This window comes from Typopeltis vanoorti, chromosome 6 (assembly GCF_054136105.1).
Source record: "Typopeltis vanoorti isolate ZY-2024b chromosome 6, IOZ_Tvanoo_1.0, whole genome shotgun sequence".
NCBI classification, from domain to species: domain Eukaryota; kingdom Metazoa; phylum Arthropoda; class Arachnida; order Uropygi; family Thelyphonidae; genus Typopeltis; species Typopeltis vanoorti.
This window is the reverse complement of record NC_143554.1, coordinates 121,793,541-121,818,843: the sequence shown is the minus strand read 5'-3', so window position 1 is coordinate 121,818,843 and position 25,303 is coordinate 121,793,541. Positions and strand designations below refer to the sequence as shown.

Sequence of the window (25,303 nt, the reverse complement as noted above, 5' to 3'; positions counted from 1 at the left end):
ACGTTCCAAAATGTACGATTTAACAAAGATTTAAGATGACAACTCCGTGAGCGACATATCGATGACTCTTGAATAAACACATTAAACCCGAACGTAACTGTTGATTTCAAGAAATTTATGGTAATCTTGGCGGTAGAGGGCAGCATTATCGCTAGTAGCCATCGTTCGTTGCGGTGTGTGTAACGGTCGTCTGCAGATGTTTAACTGCTGAGGTAGAGGTTGTAGGTTGCGGACAAATAATCTAGAACTGAACATTTTCTTCAATATATTTTGTGACAAGTGTAGACATTAGATCAGACTGGTCAGAAGATAAACTAGCATTATATTTGGAAGATTAAAAAAATTCTTATAATAACTTACTATCGATGTCAGTACCAGTTAAGCCCGTTTCTCTTGTTTAGATGCTAATAGTCAGTGCTAAATCGCTTCTTTCTAAGGTTTTTGCTGTCATAACGGGACTCATGTTGATAAATCGGATAACAGAATCTTTAATTTGGCTTGTACGTCAGCACAGCAACATGATCGACCAAACATTGGATGCCTCCTAGTGTTAATATTGCCAGTATGTTTGTACTGAACTTGATGTGGTAAGTAACCGTGGTCGGGTAAGTATCTCTACTTTGGGTTCTAATTACTTTGTCAGTCCGTTGCCAAGTGCCCGTAAAACACTTCGCTGTTACTGTACCAAAATATCATCCACAGTGACAATTGACTGCTCTTTCATGACTGTTTTTATACATTCGATTGTTCCGTTATATAATATGCATTTATCTTGTCATTTGTATAACAAAACTAATGTATGCGTATTGTGCATTACGTCATTAATAGATAGTGTATCTGATGTATCCTGGAAACCATATGCAGAATAATTCACGGATGAATATACAGCGGTTTTTTTTTTATTATTTTTTGTGCCGATATGCCTTCTGATCAAAAGGAGAATAACTATTCCATATTAGGGTGGAAACTAATGAAATCTAATCGAATTCGAAATTATCATTGTAAACTAAGACGAGCATGATAGACTTCATGTTTTTGTCTCAAAGAATCTAGAGGGAACATTTTGATTTATGTATTTAAATATTGAATAACTTTTAATTGTAATTGGAGAACTTTGCACTAACACATTTCATTGGCACACCCATGAATATCTAGGGAGCAGCGGAGAAACTATTTTGTGCGCACGCACCTTTTAATTCTCCGTATCTTGGGAGAAAGGAGAGGGTAAGAATGATCAGGTGTGGTAATCACTTCCCTTTCGATACGGTTGTTTTGCGAATAGTAAAGCCGAGAAGTGGTGGGGCGGTTCAAAATGAACGAAAATCCTGCCTTAATAATGTGCGATATTCTCCTGTAACGTGGAGTGAACACCTCTAAAAAGTAAATTGCCTGGCTAGTATTTTTTGATAGTGTTGTAACTATATTATAACACTCGAACAGTTCAGCATTAAATTGAAACCTTTCTTGATTTATATTATAAGACGTATATGCAGAATTGATTCAGTTGTTTTTGTCTCAGTGAAAAGTTACCTAATAACATGTTACTGGTTCAATTAAGTTCACATAATTTTATATAAGATGAATATCAAACAACCGGTTAAGATTTTAATCAGTCTTTTTCTAGTGAATAAACAAGTTTTTATTAGCACATCTTTTTTCAACACTTCATAATTTCTATCATTTACTGCTTTAAAATCGTAGAGAATAAGGCGAGATGAAACCTTGCATATACAAGTAATATATAAAAAAATTAAAGAGCACGTTGATAATGAACATTGAATTTTTAATTATTGTACGATTAAAATTATTAACTGTTGCATCGTAGTACATCTGGAAGAACAAGCGATGGCTGCAGTATAGCAAGGCTGCCAGTTATATATACAAATGGCCATTAACAAAAACTAGGTCATTCTGTATTGCACCTAAATCCAGCCCATCGAAAGTCTTCCAAGCTATTTAATTATTCAATGCAAAGATGATACAGCTGCATTGCACCTCCCCTTATCTTTTTTATTTTAACACGTAATAAGTGTTTGCTGATTGTAATAACTCGCCATCCTTACTCCGGACATCTACAAAATGAATCGATCGAATCCATACAAGTTTTAGTTATTGATAATGTACTCCGTGTTCATGTAGGATTCAATATTGACACGTCATTGAAAAAGTTGGCCAGTAAGCTTTGTTTAGTTTAATGCATGAAGAGGTACTTAATCTGGAACGTGATTACCACCGCCGTCCCTTGTCCAAGAAATGCTAATGAGTTTTCAATTTTCTTTATGAAGAGCGCCTTCTAGCAGACTTTATTGCGAACCCCTTTGTGATAATGCCAATGCTACAAACCATTTGGCATGAATTTTTGCACTATTCGGATTTGTCGAAACATTTTGTTGTCAGGATGGTTCATGTCTTTTCACCACTTGTCGATTATGTGACAAACGGTTCAAATAATAATAAAAAAATGCCGCTATTTCTTTTTCTAGTGAATAAACAAGTTTTTATTAGAGCCAACCTAATTTAATATAACCATACGTCCAGTGCTCAGAGTACAGCTATATATTCAGGAGTAGCCCGGTGTTAGTGTAGATAAATTAAAAACGTAGCTTAGGCGTCTTGCATTTCTTTGATTGTTCTTTATTAATTCCCTAGCCGCAGTTTATTCGTATTACATTATTTTATAAATATCCGTGTACTTCACTAGATTAAAAATCAAATTATTTCGTAACCGTTGCTCGCAACCCGGAAAATAGGAATAATAACTCTTTTTGTCAGTCATAATTCCATATATGGAGTATAGGAACTAGTTTACACTGATAAGAATCACTAATTCAGCTATGGTCGTCTAGTTTAAAAAAAAAAAAGAATGGGGGAAAACCATTTACTTTTTAATGTAAATCCTACTTCAAAAGGTGATAGATCTTTAGTACTGTGAATAGACTCAGGATTAGATGATTCGAAAATCTTTGCAGATCCAACATGGTACTTTATCGAGTCACTTTAGGCTTATACCTAGCAGGATGATTTCACACCGAGAGGTTGAAAATCGTCTATCACTTAATTTCATATTTCATTTCCAGCTTTTTGACAAGCAACTGAAGATGCTGTCGACACTTTGCCAACAAAGTAATTCTCATGTGTGTGTGTGTATATATATATCTTTTATAAAAGATTTAAAGTGTGTATATATACTTCGCCAAAATCTCTTCTGTCTCGAGCATATGTAGATATTCATTATTCAGACAATATTTTACTGAAGGCTTATTATAGAAAAGAGTACTATATTCGGTCACTATATAATGGTAAAGGGCAGAAGAAACAGTTCGACTGTATGCGACTTACAACCTGTACATACCATCCCCCCCTCCTCCCCCTTTTTTGATGATATTCCAAATGCTTAAAATTTGCATTTTTCCTTGGGTATGTTTATTTTCTAATTTGTGCATCGCAATATGTTGTGAAGCCAATGTACCTAGAGCATCCTAATGTGCATTTTTGCATACTTATTTGTCTTCTTTTTTGTTTTGAAGTGACATTATAAATGTTATGGTATATGCTTTGCTGTAACAGTTTTTGGATATGTCATCAATGTGTAACTTTTAATGGGCGCTTCAGTACATTTTGTCCCGATTCTATCAATACATAATTGCCCTTTTTTTAAAAAAAAAAAAAAAAAAAAAAACTTTGATACCATAATGTTACTGAATACATATGATTTTTGATTTCATTCTGTTGTGGATAATATTCAATGATCACACGCGAGTCTTATACATATTTACTTTCAGCATCTTGCAGAAAATCACCCGGTGTTGAAAGTGTGTGTGTGTACGCGTATATAATTTGTAATTACATGAGCTATTTTCATAATAAAAAATGAGCTCTGTTGCCAATAAAACTAGGCCACCAAATTTGCAGGAAAAGATTATACTGAACGACAATTTTAGAACCATGTTTAAGATATAGTTCGCCCACCGATTAGAGATCCTTCGACACTTCTGCGCATCTCAGAAAAAGGAGAATCCATTCCGATAATAGGGTAATCAGTCCGTATAGTGGGATGAGTGGTTTATTATTACCGGTCGGAAAATTAACTTCTCATTTATGATTATTGTAGTTAACTATGTTGCTTGTATAACAGTTCGAAAATTTTACCTATAAAGTACGTGATTTCGCGTGTTGGCGACCAATTCGGACGTCCTTCATTTCTTTCTCCCCTTCAGCATGAACCTACAAACGGTGGGCGAACTATTTTAATAATATAGCAGTGTGTGTGATGTGTCCGCGCGGTTAGCCTAGTGGCTGCGCGCTTCGCAACCATATGCGGGAAGGAGTGTCCTAGGTTCGATTCCCGTCGACGACGTGAGGAGCTTGTTAGTCAAGTTAGCCAAGACCGGCTAACATAGCCAAGTTAGCCGGTCTTGGGCGTGGACAGTAGGGTTCCCCCTCCCCCAATTTATCTGGGGTTTTTCATCCCGTAAACAGGCAAACCGGCCCCGTGAACACACGCTGCTGTAGTCAAAAAAATACATTCCCCCTCAGCGGCAGGCTCGGCGACAAGGCCGGCTGCGGTTTGTACTAACAAACGTATCTACGTAACACGCGGACCCTGCGATGGAAGCGGGAAAAAAGCACAGAGGAAGAAGCAGTGTGTGTGTGATGTAAATTGAGTGGTATAAACAAGAACAGCAACGTGTTTCTTTTCGTCCAATTACTTCGATATAAGGCCGATTTCTGGTGTCTTATTGTCTGACAACATGTTATCCCATCCAGTAATAACATAGAACGAAGCTCAATTTAATGAAGAAACGAGCGGTTCCTTACAAAAGGTTGGAAAGATGTTTAATTAGTATTTTTCTCTCCTGAATTGACTGTGGTTTAATAACAAGAACTCTATGGGAAAGCTCTATGAACTGTGGCTTTCTAGGTCCACCCTTGGCAAGCAGTGCTCATCCTGAAGGTTTTGTAACGATTATTTTATATATAGGGATGTTATAGAAAAATGTCCACCACAGAAATCCTGCATTAATATAAGATTATTTTTTTCATCTGAATGTGAGTTTTATCGTGCGGATATGGCAGGGTTTTTCATCCCACTAACCAGCCAGAACAATACACACAGTTAAGATACAATACATTGACCCATAGTATAGTCTTGGATTTAGCAGTACTTCCAAAAAAAGAATTTAGGTTTTCTTTAAACTTCCGCTCATCCATAACTTCAATCGTAGTCTGTTTTGTAAAGTCGAATGCAAATATCGGAAAAAATAACTTAATACTGTATTTTATTCTTTATCATTTTGCAGATTCATGTTATTTTATTTTTATAATAAACATTATTTAAATGAAGGGGATATTAAATCCCACATTATTTCAAAGCCGAATAAGAAACTCACAGATCGGAATCAGAGTTTCATGCCGAATATAGTAAACTATATTTACTATAAAACTATCGGCGGATACTAGCATAAGCTAAAGCACGTAGTGCAACTCGTAGCAAAGTTTAATAAAGCTCTGATCACTATTCTTAGTATTTCCCATAATGTATAACACGTCTCCTAGGAGATGTATGACGTTATTACATTATGGTGGAAGGTTGAAACCCAAACCTGTTTCAACCCTCATTGGGGTCTCATCACTGAGTAGGCAGACCAGATTAATACTGAGGGTATAGCGAAAAGAACTTATATACTTTGCTATACGAGTTGTCAAAAAAGGTGCACCCATAAATTACTTAAATAAAAGAGGCAATAGGCTTTTCTTTCTATCAACCAAATGCCTGGCTCACTTTTCCCTCTTTGTTTTTTCAGTATATAATGTTTTCGGACATCGATGACAGGTAGTTCCTCCCCCCCCTTTTATTTATATTATATTTTTAAGAATACAACTTAAACTCGTATTCTTAAGACGGTCGTTATAATACTAGACTTTAATGCTTTTAGGAGGCCTCAAGTTAGCTGTTGAATAATTTTGCTTCCCCCCCGTATGGTTTAGCAAACCAGTATACACTTGGATTCAAGTGACCATGAAAAAATCGAGCAGAGTGAAATATTACATATTTTTTATTTTTATTTTTTAAACCTACCTAACCAGTCGTCTTACCGACCTTTTGGTGATTATCCATTTCCACTCTTCAAAACCACATACTTAGCAATTACTGAATCAGAGTTTCATGCCGAATATAATTTTTTCTTCGATCACTACTCATATCACTTTTCCTAATTATTGTTTTTCTCTGAAAAGTAGCATTTGTTTATATATATATATATATATATATATATATATATATATATATATATATATATATTCATAATTCCATATCAGAGCGCCTTTCACTAGAACATCCTTTTTGATGTGAATGCCCCCCCCCTCCCCTCTATTTACTCGCCTAATGCTACCAACCAGTTCTGACTTTAGTTTTACTGAAACGTTTAGATCCCCAGTTTTCTTACAACTTTTAATGGCTAATTCACGAATATGCTAACATTCGCAACAGTGCAATTGCAGGCTTTCCTGCAATTGCGCTTTCCCAACAATGCAGAGGCATTAAGATATACATTGGACTAGTGGGCTTAGTTGCTTCCCAGACACTCCTAAATACCAGATAATCCTGACATTAGCGTCCATTTCTTCTCCCATATTCTCATCTTCTTATGGGCATTATAAAAACATCAAGTGGCATGTCTTCTTTTCTTTGGATTATTATTTCGTCTTTCTGTTCAAGCATTTTCATTCTACGCACCTCTGAAACAAGGTGCGGGACATTAATTCTCCATTTTGCTTATAATTCTTACCAAGCGATAAGATTTGGTGTCCTCAGGAAGTACGACAAGACTTGAGAATCTCGCATTTATCTTCTGACTTACATCGAAATCTTTATTCTTTTACATTAAAGCTCGAAATAGTTTGCATGAAAATTATCAGCACCTCCAAAACGGGAATTGTCATCGTGTGCAAATATGCAATCATCCATTTTTTGGACCTTTGCCGAATATATTGACCATAAGATTTGTCCATTGACTTCTTACTTCCACCTCTTTTGCACTTGGATAATTATCTTGCAGCGTTATTAACAGGAAAAAAAAAAAAAAAGAGCCAGATTTGTGTTTTGTTAGTTTCTTCCAACTCTTGCATTGATATCGATAATGTTCCCCTATCTTCAGATCTAGTGTCAACAGATTTCTTCTTTCTCCTCAACTCTCATGCGATGATGGAAGGATTTTTATTTATTTATTATTATTTTTTTAACTCCCGGAAACCTTGATTTTCATACAAACCGGCCAGTTGAACACGCACACGGTTGACAATATTACATCGGTCTCATTACCCTTGGTCTCTTTCATTCACGAGTAGAGTAGATCGATGAAACATTGAGAAAGTAAATGTGGCCGTTCTGAAATATGGAGATTTCTGAAATTTCGTCGATCTACTCTACTAGCGCACTGAAAGAACATAATCTCTTGGATGACATTATCATAAATATATACATAGTTGTTCAAGAGAGGGGATCGTCAATAGCTCAGTTGGTAACGACGATGCTGTTTGGTGAGAGAGAGAGAGAGAGCTAGAATTCCGTCTAGGATTCGCAGAACCTCTTATGGAGCATCGCAACTGAAAGTGAGTCATCCGGTCTCAATACGGAAGTGACGGACTTTAAATCCGCGAAACAAACCGGCCAGAACAACATGGCAATTAAGAGACATATGCGTTGTCCTTCTGCATTTCAAAATATCCCCCCCCCGCAATCCAAGAGGAATATATCAAATTCAGGCTTGATTTAAGTGACTAGAAAAAAAAATAGTCCGACTTCTGCCTAGTAGGGGGGATATAGATGTAAGTGTAAGGAAAAACCCTGTTGGTTATATTGGAATTAGACGTTAGCAAGGGTTTGCTTTTATGAAATATTAATTACTAAGATCAGGAGATCAAGCTGGTCCAAGGATAATATCTTCGTCCAATCCATTGGTTGGGACAGCGAAGGTTTAGATAATCGAAAGCCTTCAAAAAAATGTGGAGTTCCACGATGGAATAAACGCCATTTCGTCGATAGCGAAGCGATCTCCAAAAATTTGGATGCTTATTTTTTTTTGAAAATGTAGGTATGTGTTTCCCCCACTACGTTATTGTGAAACACAGTCCGATTAGACAGTTCTCACCACACCCATACCATACCCATCTTTCCTTTCATGTTAGGCTCAGTGGCCTATCACGACCAAGTAACTTGACTTCTAGAAATCCGATATTGTCACATACCACACATTTACCGGAAATGGCATTTGGAAATTCATGTGTGACAGGGATTTTCACCAGTCCATAAGACTGAATGTGCGTTGGCTGATCTCATACGAAAGTTTTTTTTCGTCCATATAACAGCTAAACCTGTCAGAGAACATGTAGTTTACAGGCAATACTCTGACCTCGTAGGCCCATTTGCTTTGATTGTAATTAAAGATCTTATAAAATGACCATTTACGAGTCGATGTCGTTTTCGGTGAATGAAGTGAGCCGCATACATTAGGATTTTCAAGTATTGAATAACAGTTCTCGTGCTTGATCGTTGGTGCAATATTCCTTTTACGTATTGGTAAACAATGTTTACCTAGCACCCACCAAATATTCGTTTTTGGAGCTCAAAGGTGTGCAAATATTCAGAGTACTTGTCCCAGGAATACATTGTGCTGCTACAAATGTTATTTTGAATTCATTTGGTGATTAATATAATGCAGGTGACATAACACCATGTGATCCAGTTTGTTGTAGCCATTCATATACATTAATTGGAACTTTTCGATTAGAGATAATCGAAAACGTTGATCAATTAAGTGGATGTCAGCATTTTCCTCATTTGAAAAATTTAGCCACAACTCAGTAAAAGCAGTTAAGCCAAATCAACCGAATAATGGAATCAACTGATCATTCTGAGAACTCTTTCCAAACTGCTTGACTAGACCACGATACGACGTGAATGGTCAGGGAACGTTGAAGTTGGTAACAACCGAATTGTGAAATGAACGTATCTCTCTCTCTCCTCCCCTTCCGGAATTACACGCATATTTATATAAACTTTTATTTTATATAATCACTTGAACGAATTCCTCCCCGAAATGTGGCATTCGGTCTGGGACACTATGCATGTAAAACGTTACTCTTATAAGATTCGTACTGTGTAAGTCCAGTTGGTTGGGAATTATCTGTAATTATACTATTTATTTATTTTTTTGGTAATGTGACGAATTTTAAATCGTTTAAGCATTCTGGTTTTAATAGCTTGTTTTGCACTTCTTGAGTTTCTTATTTAATTCGTCTTATGCGTGGAATCTTAATTTCAATCGAGTAGAATCAATACTCTTTTCGTCAAAATATTTTAGATGAAAAAAAAAGTAGAAATGTTTGTTCTTAGTCATCAGTTTCTCCGCTGCAGTAAAACTGGTGAGTAGAAATCGTAAACTTGGCAACTCCCCCAATCGATTCTTGCCTATTGCTTTTTTTATGCCACTGGCCTTGAACGTCGGGAAAAGCAAATAAAGTGCATTACGTAACACTATGACGAAACTAACTGCCTAACGAATGAAAAGGAGGGGAAACGGTGGTTTTCATATTGGAGAAACTTTATAGGTCTTTGGTCACTTTCAATATTTATTTTCATTTGTCTCAAAAATGACCAACTACTATTCAATCTCTCTCTCTCTATATATATATACTGATTAGTGTTTCATAAGATTTCATTTGCATGATTTAATTATGGAAGTGAACATTGCATGGAATGGCAGCATGCAATGATAGCTCATCATAAATAGATGGGCCCCTAGTGTAATCGCGAGCACAACAAAACTGTGGTTTCTCTTTGGTCGGAAAGATCCTTCCTAGGATGAGGAACGCTTCCTAGAATTTTTCTGTTGATTGTGAGTCAGTCGGTCTCATTGGGATTCTACGGGTTTCTCATTCTACACACACACACACACACACAAAAGCCGAAGAACATGCAGTTATTGTCTGGTTTTCAGCGGGAATAGACATCTTGCAAATACAATCCACAATGATTTTAATTAGTATTTTTTTTTATATAAAAAAGAGAGGCTCTTGTCAAAGAAATTTTGCCAACGTTCGGAATACTATTTTACACTAAATATTTCCCCACCTATTCTTTCTTCGTATTCCAAGTAAGCTGATGACACTACTATTACAGGGTTTTCCGTTATTCGGGAGGGTGGGGTGAATAACTTCCCCCACCCTCCCGACTGCTTCCTATGTTACTTGAAAAAGTGTATATGAACAAGTCCCAGACAATCCAACAGCTGAAGGAGAACATTCGTAGAAATTAGGGCGTTGCAGTTAGAAAATGGAAGGCATTTATTTGATTTAGTTTTTCATAACCAATAAACAAAAATCTCTAGGTTCTGTATTTGATTATAACAATAAAAAAGAAAATTAAATGTTTAACCACTTCCGTGACTTATGGACCACCCGACATGCGATCATACTCGATCGCATTAAAGCACGTTTTAGTCTTTCATTAGGTGAGAACATGAACGTAATATTTCATTAAAAGTGTCAGATATTATACACTACCTAAGTATGCTCATTTTATGAAATCATATTTAACCACGAATTCAAATCGATCAGAATGTTTATCGTATCTGCACTTTAAATTTTGTGACAAGTTTAACATCTTGGAATAACTAATCAGCTAAGTCGACACCTGGCTTATTTAACTGTTTCGAATAAATATTCCGCTGTGCTTATCCTTGTCAACATTTGTTTTGCTCATTGTTTATGCTTATTCTTAATGTGTTTGCAGTGAGAAAAAGATAAAAACTAACGTTCATTTAAAAAAAAAAAAATCAAATGATCACAAATTGTTAAAACAACTTGTTGCACAGAATATTTTGCGAGGGGAGGGGGATAACAGCAGGGGCCGATCCGAGAGTATCTGTGCCCCTAGGCAAAGAAAACTTAGGCACCTTATACATTGTCTTTCTATATATATTTTGTCATACTCGCACACATACACCTACACATGTGGTTATTTGTCTTAGCGCCCCTAGGCGATTGCCGAGGTTCGCCTTATGATGAAATCGGCCCTGGATAACAGTACATATTCTTGGTAAGAAATGACTGAAGCATCCTCAATGGATTAGGACGTTCTGCTTGTAGGTATAATAATAAAGCGAATTCTGACACAAGGATTTTTCCGTTGCGTTTTTGGATTGTCGTGTTTGAAAACGACGTTTGTTAAAATCCATCAAGAATGCTTCGAGCGTTTTCTAGGCTTTTTTTTTTTTTCTTCCAAGAAGGAGTTAAGTGGTCACTTAACTCCTTGCGACTTCTATTATATCCAAGATAGCACCAGGTTCCGCTGCTACTCTCGTTGTGTATATTCCACTTTCCACATATATTCTTCTGAATCGCTGGCAGAATAACATTTTATCATGTGTCAGCGGCTAGTTATTTTTAGATACCCTTTCGCAAAAGCACCTATGAATTTGAATCCCTGCAAAAATCTGTCCACCATTCCTATTTTTGTTTTAGTCGATAGTAGCAAAGAGAAATTCTTTCTTTGGCTGGATGGAATGTAATAAAATTCGAAATTTCGCGTGTACACATGATGCCTCTATGGTTCAATTTTGGTTTAAAATAAGTTTTTTTTTTTTTCATATGAAAGGGGAGATATCAAAAAGGGACCATCTAATCTATGATGGTATGGTCACTTAAACAAAATGCGCGAGTAAAATGAACAAAAACAGATCTAGAGACCTAGAGGAAGAAAACGATCTAGGTCGGTTATTGTTGCCTTTTAGAAGACCAAAATGAGAGTTTGACACCATTAGACTTAATAAATAAGAACGATTTGGAACAAAATTGTTGATCTTAAGGTAGTGATGTCATCTGAATTATATACCTCTTCTAAAGTATCCTATATACCGTGTGTGTGTGCACGCACATCAGGATAATGATCGGCGTTTATTATTATGGCAAAATTGATTCGAACTTGATATACGGGAGTAGTGAATTAAACATTTTTTATATCAGGAGATGGATTTATTTCAATTTCAGTGATTCAGATTCAGTATTATATATTGTAGGCAGGTACAGCTTTCATGATGAATTGTGGATTCTGTGGTGATTTATCGTAATCACTGTCACAAGTGTAGAAACGTTTTCCTGGATGAGTCTTTGACTCGAAGAAAATGTCCTACAACTGATTTCGCACTGGCTTGATAGAACTTAATGATCTCTGTATTCATGACCTTTGTTAATTTGTTTATGTATTTCAGTTTTGGTTTCATTTGTACTAACTGCTGGAACAATTAGGCAAAACAAAATTACATTTCTAACAGCGGAATGAAATTTTATAATATAAAATGCTCTCTAAAATTGGACACTTATGGAATTCTAGCAAAAGCGCCACCACATGGAGTTTCTGGAATAAGGTAATCGCAGTTTTCATAGTTCTCGCGAAAACAAGTCAAATACAGAAAATTCTGCTCTTTAATTGTCTGTATTCTGTAAATGAGCCCATATCGCCCCTCGTAGAATGTTGAATGTATTTTTCATTGTTTAGTTATGTTGAAGACTTATTTATTTTTTAAAATTGGTAAAGCAACTTTAAATGATAATGCAGTAATCCTTCCAGATTAAGGATAAAAGAAAAAAGGATAATGCAATAAGTTTCATTGAGGTGATATCTGTTCTTAAACTAGTCCTGGGTTTCCAGACTTGCCCATTTTTTTAAATTTTTTTTTATAGATCTTATACTGCTACTTTTATTAGCAAAACCAGTGACATTGATTCCCCCCCCCCCCTTCTGACTTTGCTGAAATAGGTCCGTTTTTATTCGGAATGAATCCAAATAATAATTCATTCGTCTTGATGAAATTTCATGAAATTTAGTGTGTAAAATAGAAACACTGTCCAAATCGTTTGGATCATTTTGATGGTAAAATTTAATAAGACATTTAGCAGTAATGGCTCAAAATACGATTAATTATTAGTTGCTATACGCGAATGCTATTACGTAACTTTTGTCTAATTGTTTATATCATTTCGTATTAGAAACTGCTAGGTGGAACATGTAGAGATTGTACTTAGTGGCTAGTGCATCCTGATTCGAAGTGTTTTCAGCGTTAACTTCTTAGCCAGATGAAACTGTACGAAGTTGTATTAATTGTTCCTCTACGTATCCGTCCCTTCACCCCGCGTAAAAAACAATGCTGCACAAATAAACAACTGCTTGACAGTTAGTCGATTCATGTATTTCCATGGAATGCAATTACTGATACGCTGTACCTCTACATCCAATGTATAGCTGACATACTTCCTCGTGATTCATTACTCTGTCGAATACCCGAAGAAGTATAATTTACTGATTAGAACTTTTTTTTTTTTTGTCCCGACTTTTTTTTTTAGCTTGCATTAGTTGTTTTGGCTACAGCTGCTACAGCATTTCTCTGGTTGTAATTTTTATAGGGGTGACATTTAAAATGCCACCAGTCATTAAAAAAAAAAAAAGGCTAAATTCAATGACTTATTGTTTTCTCATTTGATACATAAATTGAGGGACCACTTCTCACCAGTCCTTGGGTATTTTTAAAAATTCCCAAGACGTTGCAGAAAACTCAAGAAATTAATCACGTAACAGTACAGATTGACAGTCAGTATGTAGATATATGAACCTTTTGTATTCTAATATCGACAGGATCCGCCATAATTTGAGTGATTTGTTCTAATTATAAAATACAGAAAACCTGATTGTGATCATATATAATCGCGTTTTGCTCCCAAGTTTTGCACGCACACATGTCCTATGACTGACGTGAACTTCTTTTGGGTTATTGTATATTTGTATATCAAATAAATATGCACTAATAGAATCGCCAATCGTTTCTTGATGTAATCATTACGATCAAGCCGATTTTACGATATTTCTGCAGTTTCACGGAAATTGGGGTTAGTTCATTATATTTTCGAGGTGTATAACAATACCTCTACTCACAGATGCAGTTGAATAAATCAGAATCTCGTAATACTGTTTACTTCATGTTTTACTGTCGAAAGCATTTAGAGTAATCAGTTCTGAAAAATATCAATAAATGTTTTTTTTTTTTGACATCTGTTCCAGCCAGATGGTTCCGGCAGCAAAACTGTGCTCCACTTTCGGACACTTATTGAAGTTGCTCAGATAATAAATCGATTTTTAAAGGTAGTATTATTTGCTACCGGAAATCGCTTTTTTGTGTGTGTATATGAAAGGCCTCTTTGGATTAAAGTTTTAAAAATATTTTAAAGTACTTTCCCAGAATCTCATAAGAGTATTAAAATTGGATTTCTAATATTTTATCACTTTGTTGTTGAGAAATGTAAAAACAGTATATAGTGAAAAACGAATTGGCAAGTGGAACATTTAACTTTTCTTCTAGGAAAACATTGCGTTTACTCTGATGTCAGCAACAAATTGATCAAACTGAATATTCTGACACTCACTACGTGGTATTCTATATGCAATGCAGTTATACATTGTGGGTTTCTTCAAATTTCAATTCTCTTGCCATTGCCCAAGTTTGGACCAGTGATACACCGATTGTGGTAGCTGACCTGACCTTCTAAAAGCATGCTGGATATATTTGTAGTGTTCTTGTTTTGACGTTATGGCATACGATGATTTGTGTATACAAATTCAGGTTCAAATTTTGTAAATTCCCAAGTAGTTAATTAAAAGCTACATTTTTTACTATGCTACATTTTCTGAATAACAACTTTGCATGCTTCTGTTACTGATGAATTCAGAATTTTGCCGAAGCAGAGTTATTACTGTGAAATGTTGTGCAAAAAATGATCCAATTTAAACCAAAATTTGAAACGAAACGACAAATTACAATTCTCGTGACATCTCAATTTTGTGAACAGTTTTTATACGAACGGGCCATAACGCATTTTGCGGAAGAGTATCTATGTTTTTTGTCAGCTGTTTTAACCATAGATTATCTCGTATACCTCGCGCTCGCCTGCCTTCTCTACGTTAGTAATTTGCGCTGCATTTAATTCCTGCAAACCACTTTATTTTGTTTTGCATTCCAGTTAATAGATTTCGCTCTCTTGCGCCCCCACCTAAAAATAGCGGGAGGAAAATAGTCGCATCAGCAATTTATTTACTGCTAAAGAATCCGTTTAAACTGCTAAACATAATTTCTTTTGCATAAATATACATAAACCTTATGTGCATATACATCAGTACACGATTTCTCACGTACTGGGAATCGCATCCAGATCCTCGAATCAAAGTTAATCGACCGAGCTTAAGAAACCTTTACATGTCAATGTTTCCATATAATAAACAAATTATCCGAGGCTATTAAAAAAAACTTGAATGCGTTTCGCAATACCATTCTTGTGTGACGTTTTATTTGTTATCACAGTAGTTAAACCTGTAACTATTTGTTACACAAAATACTTTAAAACTGTTTTCGACCTGACGGAATTGCTTTTATTGAAATGTGTTACTTTTAGAATGCTTACAAAAACTTAGAGCTATCCCAGTTTTGTTTATTTATGAGAGAAATTCATAGAGAATTTCATTACTAAACGTTGTATCTTATTTTGTAAATCTGTACAAAATCACCACACAAAATCACTCGGTGATTTGCCACACCAGTCCTCACTAGGTGGTCCTGTTGTATGCTTTTCTGGAGGTTTCAATTCTCTGAAGATCTCCCACACACAGTTCATCTTGCTGTATATCCCTTCCTCTTTTCCCTGGAACTTTACATTCTATTACTGTTTTGAGAAGCCCTTCTTCCATCCTCAATGTGTCTAAAGTATTTCAACTTTCTCCTGTCAATATCTTTAAGAAGCCTTAAAGTTCTACCAATCCTTTCTGGCACCCATCAGTTTATCTGCCTTTCAGTATATGATATCCTCAACAGTTCTGTAATACCACATCTCAAAAGTAGCTATCCTTTTTCCTATCAGACTTAAGTTTCCTATCAGCTTCTTTAAGTCTGACATCGTAAGTCTCTATTGGAAAACCAGCTGCATCCAAAATCCTCTGTTCCTGTGGAGATAGATTAATCTTTCCAGATTTTAGACAAGTCTGACTGTTTTAGTTATTCGTAATCTTCTGATGTAATTTGAACACCAATCACCATAGTTGACTTTTTTGAATTGTTTCTATTAGAGGGCAAATTTAGACTACAAATTTCTAGTGATGTTCCATGTCAGGGTGCCTTCTGTAAATATGACTTGGTTGGTTGTTTTTTGTGCAGATGAATTTTTGGATTTGTGGTGATGAGATTGGACTTCCAGATATTAGTTAGACTTTAATGGAATTGAAGAGCTTTGTTGTTTCTTTCCACTATCTGTTAGAGTATCAATGTAGAAACGAAGGCACTGAAAATCATTTACTTAAAGAGTGGTCATTGAGCATAATCTCTCTTTCTATTCTGTTGTCTAGGACTTTTATGCTTTTTTACTGCCAACCTATTCAGAGCTGCATTTTTACATAAATTATCTGTTATTTTGGCCAGTCTGACAGTTAGTCAGTAATTTAATAACATTTAAATCAATTACTTTCAGCATATTTGTATAATAAAATACTACTGGATTTTTGTCACCCTTTGATTACGAATAATAAAAGCTTATCATATTATTGCATTAAACTATTATGAAATTGACATGTTCTCGAAAGTTCTAAATAAAAATCTTGTTTAGAAAGAGAATGTAAAGAGATTTTGACATTAACCATCAATGAAGACATTAACCATCAATATTCTCTTTTTTTATATTAAAAAAAAATTAAGATTTGCTTTATAGCCAATTATTATACAGGTTCTCCATGGAGTCAGAAGACTCATTGTAGGCAATTCATTGTTCACACACTAGTCATCATTCACATAATACCTCTCTTTAAACTTATTCACTGATGAAGCACCCATGAACATGTCTTGCAACCCATTCACTGCCCTCCAAGCACAAAATTGATAACCACACTCATACACAGCTTCCACTGATGACCCCTTGTTTTCTCCTATCTTGCCATGTATTGAAAAAAATCTTCAGTGTCCATCCTATAAAACCCTTTAATAACTTTAAATGCTTTTATCATGCTACCTATTTTTCGTCTATCAGCTGATTTTTGAAACCTACAGATTTATCTATTCTCATAGGGAGCATTCCATAGACCTGCCACAATCTTTTCACTTGCCTCTAGTTCCTCTCCACAACTTCATCCCCATGGAATCTGGCAGTTCAGATGTGGCCTTATTAAAGCCTTATATAGGGGAACGTCAACCCTCTCTGTCTCCCTGCTTGTTAGTGTGTTCTTCAACAACCATGTAATCTGATGTGCTGTTTTAGATACTTTTGCAATACGTCCTCTAAACTTCAACTCTTTGCCCACAATCACACCCAAGTCCCTGGCCTAATCAGTTTCCTGCAGTTCAGTTCCACCAAGGTCTCGTTCCAAAGTGCATCACCTTACACTTGGCAACATTATACTGGCAGCCATTTACCTTTGCCCATACTTCTAGTTTGTCTTCTTGCAGGATCTCTGCATCACCTCCATTTACAATTATTCTTCCCAGTTTAGCATTAGTATTAGCAAACAACTGAATATTTCCTGTCAAATCATTTCCTCTATCATTGATATACAAATTAAACAACAGAAGTCACAAGGTACTGACCCCTGTGGTATATCACTGATCACTTGCTTTCTCCTGAAGTCAATTCTTCCATAAATCACTTTGATATCTGTCCATCAGCCACTTTCCAATCTAAAATGCCAAATTCATATCTATCCCCATTTGCTTCACAACTTCATCCCTTATCCAACTCCATTGTTACTTTATTATATATATATATATATATATATATATATATATATATAATAAAGAAGCAAATTGCTAAAGCAAGACCTACCCTCCATAAAACCATGTTGTGCTATATAGAATATATTTCTATCTACTCAGTCTTAAATTCTCTTTTACCAATTTCTCTAATATGTTAACCACCACATCCTGAGATGTTGATTGGCCTATAATTTGCTACTACTTGGAACCTGCCTTATGCACAGGAACTATTTTGCCCTCTTTCCATTTTATTGACATGTATCCAGTACTGAAGCTTAAATTTAAACAACTTGGTAAGAGGAGCTGATAATTTTATTGCACATTCTTGTAATACATTGGCTGATATGCCATATAATCCCATGGCTATGTTTGTATTGAGGTTCTGCAATATTTTAAGCATCTCCATTTCTTCTATGTCACTGGTACATCTGACATTGCAGTGTCACTACCTAGATGGTACACTGCACCAAAATGCTCACGCAGTAATTCAACTATTTGGTTTGGTTCTGTTACTTTCCCATCATCGGCAATTTTTGTAGTCATCCTTATAGTCATTCTTCCTTTTACTTGCCACATAGTGAAAGAACTCTTTAGGGTGTGTTTTGGCCTCATCAGCTAGCTTTCTCTCATAATTAGCTTTAGCCTAAATTATTATACTGGTCACCCTTCTTGTCTGTGCCTTATACTGCTTATGGGCATGATAATCACCTTTTTTTTATAATCCCTCCACAATGTTTTCTTTGTGTACAACTTCTGCTTAAAGAAGCTATTCATCTATCTAATTCCTACCTGATTTATCTTTGTGATGCTAGATGTACATTTGGATACTGCTCCTCCCATGCATCATCATCTCTACCCTCCAAGTTTTTATCTCATAGCTCTGCTGAAAGCTGACTTCTCAGATTGTTATTATCACACTGCTTTGTAATTCCACATATATATTCCTTAACAGAAAATTCTGCATGTCTGTAGGTCAAGACTACATGGTCACTTCCTCTAAGTGGAGGAAGCATAGCTAGATTGGTGTTAGATTCTCTGATGTTACCCCCCACATGTTGTTATTGGCTTAGGTAATTATCTCTCTGCAGTTGTATAAATCCATTTCCTTCCCTGCCTATGACCATTTCTCTTCCCAATCTGTCCTCATAGTTGAAGTCCTACATAATTATCAAAATCTGAAAGCCTCCATAATTAATTGACCTCTACTCATCATGGTAATTCGTGAGTGCATATCTGCATTTCTCCCAGATTATAGCAATCATCCTATTCAAGTGCCATCTATCTAGGAGGTTGACTACCACAATGCGACTCATGATTAACTACGGGCATTACGACATGTGGCGAGGACCCTATCATTTCCACATATTGTAAGTATTCATGACTGTAAATCCATGTGTTCACAGGACCAGTTTGCCTGTTCTGGGTGATGAAAAATCAGAGTTTCTGGGTGAAAAAGCCCCCTACCTTTTGTATGAGACCGGCTAACTCACCTTTAGTCGAAAGATCAGATAAAGGTTCGTCATGCCATGGACGGGAATTGAACCCCGGTCTTTCTGAACCAAAGAGCTTCATCTTTATCGGCTGAGCTTCAGAGGCTCTATTATAGTAACAGCCAGTTACTTTTTTAGCCTGTCTCTGTCTCACACCAGGTAGCTTCACATGAGCTCTCCTCTGTATCCTTGTTCCCATGATATACTTCAATAACCTTTGGCCAAGTTGTGCTAACCAATGCCAAAAATTTCAACCTTATTTCAAATACTTCTGGTATTAGTATACATTAACTACAATACTCCTTCCATCCCACAACTTGCTTTACACCCCTTGTGTTACTCACCACACTAAGGTTAACCTGGGGTGCTGTATTTTGCATCATGTGATCACTCTCCCACTTACTAACCTCTTGATTGCCTGGACCTATGTGTACCCCATAAACATTCCAGTTTCTCTGACTTTGTACTTCCAAACTTTCACTGAACAACACTTTCTCAAGACTCTTGACACAAATTTTGTCTAGATGCAAGCCATCCACCTTATGTAAATCCTTCCTTCCATCCATCCATCCATCCACCCACCAAACTCACTCCACAATTCCACAAACTCCACACCATTTCTCCTGCACGTCTCAGCCCATCTCTATCATACTGTTGCAACAGACTCAACTTTTGCTTTCTCACTCGTTTTTTTTTTTTTTTTGATGCACTAGCAACTCTTTCATGTCTTCTCGCATACCAAACTTGTTACCTGCTAAATCATTTGTATCAGGAAAATATGATTTCCTTATTCTCCTCAAGGACTTCTCATATCAGTGAATCATACAAAATCCAGTGTTTATTTTCACAATTTTGCTCTTTCATGCCCTACTTTCACTCCCCTTTCTTTTGCTTCCATCATACACATTTCTCCAACCATTCAATTTCATAACATATCGATCTCACAATTATACCACATCTTATGGCATAACTTGCAAATGCAATTTATCAAGGGAGTGGGTAATGCACATTGACTATCACTAAATTCTTTAATTCATATGCCTGAATGTAACCAAGCTAATACTGTTTTCAAATTCTAGAAATGAAAATCCATAATTAAATCCCAGCTTACTTTTCTGTTGTTGCATATTATCATATGAGTCTTAATAAAAGCAGTAAATTCTCATGCTAAGAGAGTTTGATATATTTACTTCCATCTCTTTTAGATAATTGCTTAATTGTGCACATACAAAGAAAAAAAAAGTAAATTGTTAGAAAACCACCAGTTTTAATTAAATGATTAAGGGTTGTAACTGATTTCACAAGGAGGAGGGTATACTAAAACATGGATCAAGATCTGCTATCATAGAAAACTAAGATGCTAATCAGATTTTCAACACCTAACAGGCAATTGAAGAACCATCTGCAGAACTAATATTGATTTTTACATGCATTATCAGTTTTCTGCATGTATACTGTATTTGTTGATTCTTCATAATGGTTAGCAACAAGATTATACAAATAGTTGCATTTCACTAGTAGTAGCATGCTTTCTTCTGGTCCATTTGGCACACTTCAATATGCCTTTTTCTCAGTAGAATATTCATGTGGAGAAAAAAAATAAATGAATATAAAAAATTGTGTGACGTGCTGTTATCTTTTTTTTTTGTAAAAAAAAAAAAAAAAAAAAAGATAACAGCACAAAACTCATCATTTGCAGTGAGTAACTAGAAATAACCTAAAGCCTCACTCTACTGAACATATTTATTTAATAACATATTACAAATGTCAGTGGCACAAGTGCTATTACACCTATCCATTACAAAAATGCTGCCTATGTTTGCAATATACTGGAGGTTTCATCTCTCAAACTAGCCACTATTTGTTGATTCTTCATAATGGTTAGCAACAAGGTTACAGATCCTTGCATTTCACAAGTATGCTTCTTGTGGTCTATTTGCCACACTTCATTATAGCATTTTCTCAGCAAGAAATTCATCATGTAGATAAATATCCTGCTAAAGATGGAGGTGGATTGCTATTTATGATAGAGTTAAGTCCATACAAGGTAGAGATGTGATGGGGAAATAGTGATAGTGGTTTTGAGGCAGCATGGTGTGCAATAGAGATGAATACATTCAAATACTTTGTTGAATGTTGCTATAGACCTTAATTTTGAGGATAGTGACCAGGAAATGTATGGGGAAAAGGGGGATCATTATGCGTGATTTTAATTATGGCAGTATAGATTGGGATGATGATAGCAACCAGAAGTAAAGAGAATGAGTTTCTTGAGTTTTTGAGGGACAGTTACCTCTGGCATTATGTAACAGCAGACATACAAGGACTTGAGTGTCCATGTGTCCTCTTGGATTTGATCATCTCTGATGTTATTATCTTGGATTTGATCATCTCATCTCATCAGAGGATGTTATTATAAATGAGGTGTCAAATCGCCCTCCAGTTTGGTGGGAGTGATCATGAAGTGAGTACATGAGTGGTTGCCAACCACGTGAGGACTTCCTTTAGAAAAGGGTACATGTGGAACTACAAGGCTGGTGATTATGAGAAGTTCAGGAGACAGCATGCAGCTATAGCATGGAATGAGTAGTTGGGTTGACAGGAGATCAATGTTGCTTGGGTGATGATATTCAAGAACTATCTAGTAGAAGCAATGAGGAAACAGGCATTATGGAACAACATGAGGTGTGGTAATCATCAATTCCATGTGGAGTACAAGAAACAGACAAGGATGGTGACTCAGTTGGTAAGGAATAGCAGTTCAGTTATGAGTAGCAGTTAGCTAATAAAGTGCAAAAAAAAAAATAAAATAAAAATAAATAAATAAAAATCCTATGGAATTCATTCGATATGTAGCTAGCAAAAATAAGAATGATTATGGTATTGAAATATGGAGAAAACAGGCATTATGGAGGCAACAAGAAGAGTGTGGAATACAAAGGATAGTCAAGGATGGTGACTCAGTTGGTAAGGGATAGCAGAAGTTCAGTATGAGCAGCAGTTAGCTAATAAAGCGCAAAAAAAAAAAAAAAAAAAGTAAATAAAATAAATCCTAGGGAGTTCTTTCAATATGTAGCTAGCAAAGAATGACTATGGTAGGATGGCATTGAGCAAATGGTATAAGGACAACTGCTGTGGAGGATATAGTTGAGATATTTAACCTTCCTACCGGCTAGGACGTCTATAGACGTCCAACTAAATCTGGATAAGATTCAGCCCACCTGGATAAGAAGTGCAATTTGACTGTCATGTCCATTAGAAGGTGTGATAAACCCTCACGCTGAAGAGAAAGGTTAATCGAATTATCTCCCGTTCGTAGCTGCCTCTCAGTTGCCTATAACAAGAAACGGACTTTCTTGTTCCATGCTGGTGAACTGGATTTTAGTTATATATGATAGACTAAAAATAGAGAAATTATTTATTTTTTTCTCTTTTTATTGTACAATACAATTCTAATTTCTGGACAAAATAAAGGTCTTGCATAATTTCTTCACTTAACCAATTTAATTTTTTATTTTTTTGCGCTAGTTTTTTTTCTAATCGCTACTAGACAATAGATTTTTCTTTGTTCTCGAAGAAATTAATTCACGATAATTATTTGGAATATTCTTTTAAAAAAAAGAAAAGAAAACCGGCTGCCGACGTTCCAGGTTATATTAATTTTATTTTTGTACAAAACCATCGAAATCGAATAATACTTAACAGATTTCCTTTAGGACATGCTTGAGCAACTTTGCTTTATAGAGAATAACATGAAATTCTTTAATCATATTACTAAATTTTTTCTTCATGTTATATAGTAATCTGTACTTTCACTTTCTTGGTTTCCTTGTATAATTGGTCATTACAAAATGAAATTAACAGTTATGATTTAAATTTATATTTTCTGCATAATTCAGATATTTTATTCTCCAATTTTTAAAGTAAGCGATACATTTGCTTATTTTTATCATTCAAAATATGTATATCAAATGTGAAATTTCATTTCCATATTTTTACAATAGAATTGAACTTTATTTCGCCTCTGATAGTTTAACCCCCCCCCCCCCCGTTGCATTACTATCACACACCCGAAAACTGTTATGAAACATAGGTACAGTTTTTATTTAATTCGTTATTTTTCTCTAGTAATTGTTCCACATAACTTTAATTTTTCGATACTGAAACTATGTGGTGATTATTATAAATTAGCAAATTATAAATCAGACAATATACATATTTCCTGATTATTATAAATCAGGAAATTATGTGATATTCGGATATAGGTGAAATTAATATTTAAAATCACTGTCATCCTTCAAATGCAATATCAGAATAAAGAAAGTGAAAAACCCGAGGTTTCGAAATACATTTCGAAAGCCCGCTCTCGAAATGTATTGGTCTACAGACTGGATTCTGAACACGCCAATGTTTCGTGATGTTATGACTGAAAAACAATTCAGTCTCATCATGAAGTATTTGCATTTTCAGAATAATGAGGAATACGATCAGGCAACACATCCTTGCCCAGTCCTCAACAAAATTTATGATTTTCTGATGAAAATCCGTCAAAAATGTAGATCACTCTACATTCCTGAGAGAGACTTGAGTATCGATGAAAGCCTTATGCCATTCAAAGGTGGACTGAAATGTAAGCAGTATATTCCCAAAAAGAAAACGAAGTATGGAGTAAAATTTTTTATGCTTTGCGAATCGGAAAGTGGATATCTTTGGGATTTCAAACCTTATACGGGAAAGCAAACTGTAATCGAGCACGATAAATATTCAGATCTCCCCTTGTCGATGCGTGCAGTAATGCAGTTACTAGACCCTTTACTGGGGAAAGGTTACTGCATTATAATGGATAATTACTATATATGTGTCCTGAACTCGCTGATTTGCTTTTACAGCATCTTACAGATAGTTATGGTACTGTAAATGCAAAAAGGCGAGATATGCCTCCAGATCTGGCTTCAGGAAAGCTATCGAAGGGGGAAATCCGAACTTATCAGCGAGGGAAAGTCTTTGCACTACGTTGGAAAGACAAAAAAGATGTTTTTCTGCTATCTTCCCTGCACAATCCATCAGCGGAATCTGTGGAGAAGCATGGTTTGAAGAAAGAAAAACCCATTGCTGTGTGTGCATACAATGACACTATGGGTTGAGTCGACAGGTGCGATCAGCAGCTATCATTCTACTCTGTAATGAGGAAACAGCATAAAAAATATTACAAAAAAGTGTTTGGACATGTTATTTGAATTTTGAAGTGTTTGGATTTTGTTATTTGGAACAGTTTCCTCCTGTACAAGAAAAACAGGAAATTCTGCCAGACATCTGAGGTTGAACGCTGCTAACTCCAACCATTATCCCGAAAATCTACCACCAACGGCTAATAAAAAAAAAAAAAAAAAAAACCTCCACGCAAATATTATGTATGTAATAAAAAAATATCAGAAAGGAAACAAAAATCTGGTGCCCTGAGTGCAAAACTGCTTTGTGTGTTTACCCTTGCTTCAAGGTGTTCCACGCTGTTCAAGAATTTTAAATTCTGAACAGTATGAAATAAAAAATGTTTGTTTTCAAGGCCATCAAAACAGTCCTTTTCAGGACTACAAATATTGATAGAGAGATACCCGAATGCACTGTTTCTTTTTCATCTTGAAGGCTAATTTTTAAGTTCTTTTTATGACACAGAGAAACTGGAAGGAGTATTCCAGGTAAAGTATTTCATCAAAACAATAAAAAATAATGAAATTAAAAATAATGAAATAAAATCTACCCTATATATATATAAAAAATGATAAGCTTTTTTATGTCATGTTTATCGAAACGTTTTGAAACTCAGGGGCTACCCTGAGTGTCGAGTCTTCAAAATTCGAGTCATCAGAATTCAGGGGCTGAACCCCCTTTCGAGTTATCACAATTGAAGGAGAACTGGTCTACCATACCGGAACACGGGGGGTTGGGCATAGCCCCCCCTAGTTAATAAATGAAATATAT

The 25,303-nt window shown here is 35.6% G+C and overlaps 1 protein-coding gene across 1 annotated transcript in view; it reads left to right on the top strand.

Annotated features, from left to right (window-relative positions):
- The first annotated feature begins 240 nt into the window (after positions 1-240).
- Positions 241-25,303, top strand: part of LOC150105883 (MOB kinase activator-like 2) — an 89,992-nt gene continuing 64,929 nt past the window's right edge. The window contains exon 1 of the mRNA XM_090394587.1: positions 241-587. Within this exon, the coding sequence (XP_090250713.1) occupies positions 538-587 (50 nt within the window). The 5' untranslated portion in view covers positions 241-537. The remainder of the gene's footprint in view (positions 588-25,303) is intronic.